At 42.5% G+C, this 6,238-nt stretch overlaps 1 protein-coding gene across 1 annotated transcript in view; it reads left to right on the forward strand.

The window, feature by feature from the left end:
- Positions 1-4,288: 4,288 nt before the first annotated feature.
- Positions 4,289-6,238, forward strand: part of T265_13408 (hypothetical protein) — a gene marked incomplete at both ends in the record, with an annotated part of 21,217 nt that continues 19,267 nt past the window's right edge. Inside the window, 3 exon segments of the mRNA XM_009168762.1 lie at positions 4,289-4,629; positions 4,638-4,743; positions 5,094-5,152. Coding sequence (XP_009167026.1) covers positions 4,289-4,629; positions 4,638-4,743; positions 5,094-5,152 — 506 coding nt within the window.

The following is a 6,238-nucleotide window of genomic DNA, read 5'->3' on the forward strand; positions in this document are numbered from 1 at the left end:
GATATCGCAGTATATTTTCATGAAGGAAACTACTCACAAGGTTGCTGAGTTGAGTCCCTCGTAAAATTGATTTACAAATGAGTGTATTTCTCGAAAAACAGTCCAATCTGGGTTCAAGTAGAACATAAGGTTGAAGAAAACTCGGGGACTGCGCCTACCTGATGAGTTTTAAGAAGGGTGAAACCGGTCGTGGGTTGTTGAAGAGTTTTCAGCAATCTTGTGAATAGTTCTCTTCATGAAAACATGAAAATCACACTAAGAGTTTCACACACTAATTTTGAAATAAGCCGTTGAGATTCACCGAATTCGACCCATAACTAAGCGTTTCTTTACACGGCTACTTTATTTTATTAGGACAAATTTCAGCACACGGTCACCATAACTGTTACGGAAAAATTTCCCCTGAACCGATCGAGAAATAAGGCATGCTCAGGATGAACTCAGGTGATTCATCCAAGGTGGTGGGAATTTTCTAACTGGCACTGGATTCAGGGAGGACTGCTCCGTTTTTGTTACGGAGCTCAACTTTAATTAAAAACCATCAGCTGTTTCATTCACATGCATTTTTTGTATAAAGTTGATGGCTTTCCATAGGAACACTTTCAAATAGGAGAAACACTGACGACTCTGTGGTCGTTCCACAACTCCGGAGAAGGGCTGTTTGGTTTTCATAAATATGACGGTTCTCAGTTTAGAACTGTTTTACCCCAAATGTTGCTGATTCATGAAAATCTGCTCGTAAGTAACTTTGCGGTCATAAGTACTACTGCCAGACACATGACTATGAACTCTCCCTCTGGTATTGGTTGTCCATTGACGCTTTATAAAATGAATGCATGCAGCGCTGAAATTTCCAAACTTTTACAAATTTCAGTGTTTTTTTCATCACATGCGAATGACCGACGAAGTTTTATCCCTACTAAGACAGTGGACACACAGGCGGGCGGTCGCTCGGAAGACCGGAAATTTCGCCGCTACGAAAACGGCGTGCATGCAGAATGTGCCCTCTCTGGTCATCGTGTCTTTGGGAAAGGTAGGTCTCCTGACGATCGTTGTCAAATTTGGGGCTGCTGTATTCCAGGACTACCATTCAAGTTTCTGATAAATTCATGGACATTTATAAATATTCCTAAGTGTCATTTTTACCTAATACATGTTTATATTTTTATAGCCACTGCTATTGCAGCTGTTCGCTTGCTGTATCGTTTAGTTTTGAGAAACCGTCAACGAGACTCACTCAAGTAAATTCTGGGGGAGCCCAACTCTAGTGTTTTCACTGTAGCATCAGCTTTGATTTTACTGGCGATCTGGACTTGAGGGTTAATGCATAAATTTATGCTATTTAAATTGTTTGTCTTAAGACCCACCTCCAGCGGTCGAACAGCCTGTTTCCTTGATGAAAATATTACTCTGAAAAAGGAATTCATACTTATCCGTGATGGTCCTAAAAATCTGTCTGCCGGTACTTGCCGTTTCCGCCGAACGACTGCACCCCTCGTCTAGAAGGCGGCACTCATCAAAGGCCAAACTAGTCAACAACAAGAAAGTTTGACTGTGGTTGCAACTTAGTTTGTCCGCATTCCTGGGAAAAACTGCTGGGATTACTGACCAAGCGGTCAAGTGCTCAATTCTTCTACGTCTGACTGGTGATCCCCAATGGGGATGGAAATTCTCGACCAAGGAAAGAATCACATTTGTAATTGTCCTGTATGTCAGCGGTTTGATGACATCATGTTTCATTGTGAAATTTGGACAGCAAAACTGAGGGTTTGTATGAATGTAGAAACTCCTGCTTCTTTATTTGTCCACACTGTTACCCTGATAAACGGTGATCGGAATTCAGAGAAACGTTCGAGGATACACTTGGTTCCTACACGGAATATTCTGTTGGTAATCACGTATTTTATCTGTTCTAGGAAGAAGAGATAAAGCAAATCAATCAAAGCAGGTACGAAGGTGAGTTCCATCTTGTACCTTTAGAAAAGACCGTTTCTTGTTCAAAGCTTCCCCACAGTTCATTCACATAAAAATTTTAGTGCGAGGGTAGGACTATGCAAGTGTTTAATTAAGTCGGTGGTATTTTCGGATAACCTTGACCAAAACTGCAATCCAAGGGTCTGACATTAAGTTAAAATGGGCCTCACCCAAGCAAGAAAACCCTCGTCGTGAAGAAAGACTTTACGTTGCTGGTTGGAACATGGGACCTTAAACTATCGAACAAGAATCATCTTCTGGTTCCAAAACTTGTTTACTAACTTCTCAAGCATAAACAGCGCTACTTGTCAGGACACTGCATGGTTATACAATGGGGCCAAAAAGACTGCAATGCAGCGTAAAATGGAGTGACTCAAAATAATCCGATCTCTAGTGAGTTATACGGTGTGTATTAGAGCATATTTTCGGTTTGTAATCCTACTTTGAGCTTGGGTGAGTTGGCACAAAACTTTGTGATTTGTATTGCTATAGAAGATGGGGGCTAGAGAACGTCAAGCAGTTTTGGCAGTCGTAAAGTTACAGGAATACTGAATACCTGGGGCATCCAATTCATAGAGAGTCGTTAAATAATATTACGAACATCAAAGCTGTTTCACGGTTCCGAATCCAACCTACAGAACACAGATTCTGTTTAGCCACCTTCCAGGGGGGAAGCCACCTAGTATCTCCAGAATATTTCTTCGAGATTTGCGCACTAGAGCACTTCTTTATTCCTTGTCGACCAGCCGCGGGCATAGGGTCCAATGTAGAAATTATAATTGAATACACGTGGGCTTGTTTGCTCTCCTAGGCATTCTAAATGAAGATCAGCTAGCCAGTAATTTTAGGCCAGGTAATGCCACAGAGAAGGAAATATGTTCAGCTAACTTTGATGAAATTGGACATAAAGGGTATTCTTTTGAACAGTCTTCACCAACGCTTGAAATTTTCCTAGTTCTTTCGTAACGCGGAACAGACTATGGGGTCTGACCGAGATGAGCGCACGCAAATCGATAGGTTTCAAAAAGACGGCAACTGGGGTTTTGTACCTGATTAAAAGAGCATTCGCACAGATGCAACATTAAGCGACGAAGCGAGCGATGACTCCCTGTACTTCTCGGTTCTGTTTCCTTGATCTAGCCTTCTACAAAACGGTAGCCAATATTGCTCGCACCTCCAAGGCTATACCAATCATTTGGATGCTACAAAGTGAGTTATATGGCCTCAAATTTTCCACTTGTATTTGTAGTTCCCCAAAATGCTTGAGTAAAAAATCAAGTCATTTCAAGAACGTTATGCACGGAAAAATGATAATTTAGAGAATAAAGTCACAGCGGATTTAGAAAGGCGTATTAAAGTGCAAAGTAGAAGGGAAAACTTCTCTATTCGATGGGAGATTTGGCCCAAGGTTGCGTGATAAAAAGGTATTTTCAAAGAGTTATTGTGATAACATTAGATAAGCCACAAGCACAACAACTGCCAATACTATTTGTAGGTCGGTAGGAAGGGGTTATCCAATTTGTATTTTTAAGCCAAAGATTCCCCCGTCAATATTCTACCCTGTAAGCGAAGTCCGTTTCCGCCACAAATCCAAGAACTAACTGAAAATCCGGTGCTTTCTGATTTCGGTTTCTAAGCGCCTAGAACAAGTGAAGGTAGGACGAAGGTCAGTTTGGCTTCAGCGAAACGCCTGTTCATTATCCTCGTTTTTTCTCTATAGAACAGGAAACTTCATCAAGCCATGGCGATTCTGTCAGCCGTGTACATCTTTGGTTCATGACTTCAGTTTACACTCCACGGGACTGCTGCCTCTTAAACCTCGGGTGTCAAAATGCTCCCGGAACGTTCTCTCACAGACATTTAGTATGCAGACAATGTTGTTCTCCTTGGTTCAGGTCCTTCCCAAATGCAAACGATTTTAAATAACCTAAATAACTCTGCCGCATGGTTTGGCATGCGCGTCACACCTGCAAATTGTAAAGTGCTGCTCCAGGACTGGGTGGGATCAAACCAACACCTCATACTTGCAGGTGAGCCAATCAACGTGGTAGATAAATTCGTTTACTTGGGCAGCTGTATAAGTTTTGATGGACTGGCTGGAGAATCGGAAAGGCCGATGGCAGCTTCTGCCAACCACCGGCACCTATGGCGCCTGCGTGACGTGAGCTTGTCTGTCAAGGGAAGAGTGTACACTGCGGTGTTGCGATCCGTACTGCTCTATGGATCAGAGATGTGGTCTCTCAGCGCAGAAGACATAGGGAAGTTGTTTGATCATCGGTGAGAACATCGGATTAGTAATGCTGAGGTCCACAAGATGGTTTTAGGGAGAAGGAGCTCTCTCGGGATGGACGAATTACTCACGCTTCATAGGTTGCGCCGGTCGGGACATGTACTCTGCATGCCAGAAGACCGTCTGCCTCACAGAGCTCTTTCCCCCCAGCCCTGTGCTGAGTGGAAGCGACCGAGAGGTGAACAGTGCATGACCTGGCAACAAGGTACAAAAACACTAACCAGTAGCCTTAATCAGGTGGGCAATCACCGCCTCCCTGGATGGGGACCCCAGAACTTAAATCACCAGTGGTTAATGACACTGGAGGAGATGGCCCAATCGGGCAGTCAGTGGAGCTCGTGCATCAAAGCTATCGCCTTCAATGTGTAGGTAGCTACTTTATTTCCAAACAAACTGAGCGTAACTTCGCCTCCAAGGCTTGGTCTTGTTTTCCACTTTTCCTTTTTCCGGTGGCCGAAAATGTAGCAACCGGAACCAATGTGCCTTTGACACGGTTTATAGCTGATAAATTGAATTTTAATTGAGGGACGGCTACTTTTATTCTTAACCCTAATTTGGAGCTGTTAGTTACATGCGTGTGAAAAAGCATCTTGACACTTTATCGCCCTTGTTTCTCTGAAAAGTGCACCTTGGAACCCTCAACAAAAACGGTCTCTTTTGCTCGATGGCCTCTGATGGGGTATGGTGGTGAGTATTAAGCGTACCTCCTTGCTCTATCCACTGTTGTATTTGGAGAAATGGGGTAACTAGCAAATTGCGTGTGATCACCCTGAGTCCGTTATTCAATGAAGTTTAATATCATTAACATTGCCTTTCAGCTTCTTCCAAGGAGGGTATCAAAAATAAGCAACGGATCGACAAATTCAACTCAATCCTGTCAAAGTCGCTGTGAGTCATTTTATTGTATATTGCTTTTGCTGATGCAAGGTTTAAGAAGTCGAATTGTTCGCACTCATGACTGAGGCATGAGAGCCTGCTGTTTGGCAGAGACACCACCATAACGAGATATGTTCGTCCAATGACTCTGCCGATATAACCTTTTGTTGTTGAGGCTTGTTTATTGCGTTCTCTCCTTTGAAGTAGACTGTATACTCAGATTACTGCATGATTAGTTGTAGGTGGTTGCGAATCTGTAGCAGCGACTCTAAGATTGGCTTCTGTTTTGCGATAGTTTTCTTAGAGAAAACCTGCATATGCACCTTTTGCCTACCGTCAAGAATTTTTCGCCTGTGTGCAAACACTCAGGCTAAAATTTGGTGACGATACCTTCATTTTATCTGACATTATCTGCCGAATTCGCAAATCTCCTGAGGGGTTATAAGGTGGTCCGAACAGAAGGGAATACTATCTAATTACTGTTGCATCATCTTACTTCCTAATTCAATATTTTGAAGACATACCGCGACTGACTGGATGAATTACTGGAATAACGGTGGACACTACTGATGGGGCACGCGAGTAGTATGTTTTATCAGCTTCGCGTCAAAAGTGAGATTTATTACAGAATTTGTGGAGTTGCTTTGTAGCATTTTCTTGCATTTGAGTAACAATCAATGAATATCCAATCCAATTTAGGAAGACACTTTCAAGGAGAAAATGATTATTCATTTTTTGTAAACAAGATGCGTGAGAGTTTTGCTTCCTTGTCCAACAGTTTCTAACCGTTCCGCAGCGAAGTCCTTCTTCCTCTCACTGTTATGTGGAATAATAACTAAGACCTTAAGCGACGATAACTTTTCAGGGGTTAGTTGGTGCTTATGAACCAAATGGCCTTGAATTATCTCCCGGATTTCTCCCAAAGTCCCTCTCTCAAAATAGCAAGGATTCCTTCCACATGCTCATGATAAAGTTAAAATAAATTTTATGGACGGGTTTATCGGGCTGTAACTAAATATCTATTAGCAAACTTGAGAAGACGTTCAAGCTTATGTCTGAGTGATTATGGTATCTTTCGTGGGATAGACAACGTCTTGG

Source organism: Opisthorchis viverrini (assembly GCF_000715545.1).
Source record: "Opisthorchis viverrini unplaced genomic scaffold opera_v5_64, whole genome shotgun sequence".
NCBI classification, from domain to species: Eukaryota; Metazoa; Platyhelminthes; class Trematoda; order Opisthorchiida; family Opisthorchiidae; genus Opisthorchis; species Opisthorchis viverrini.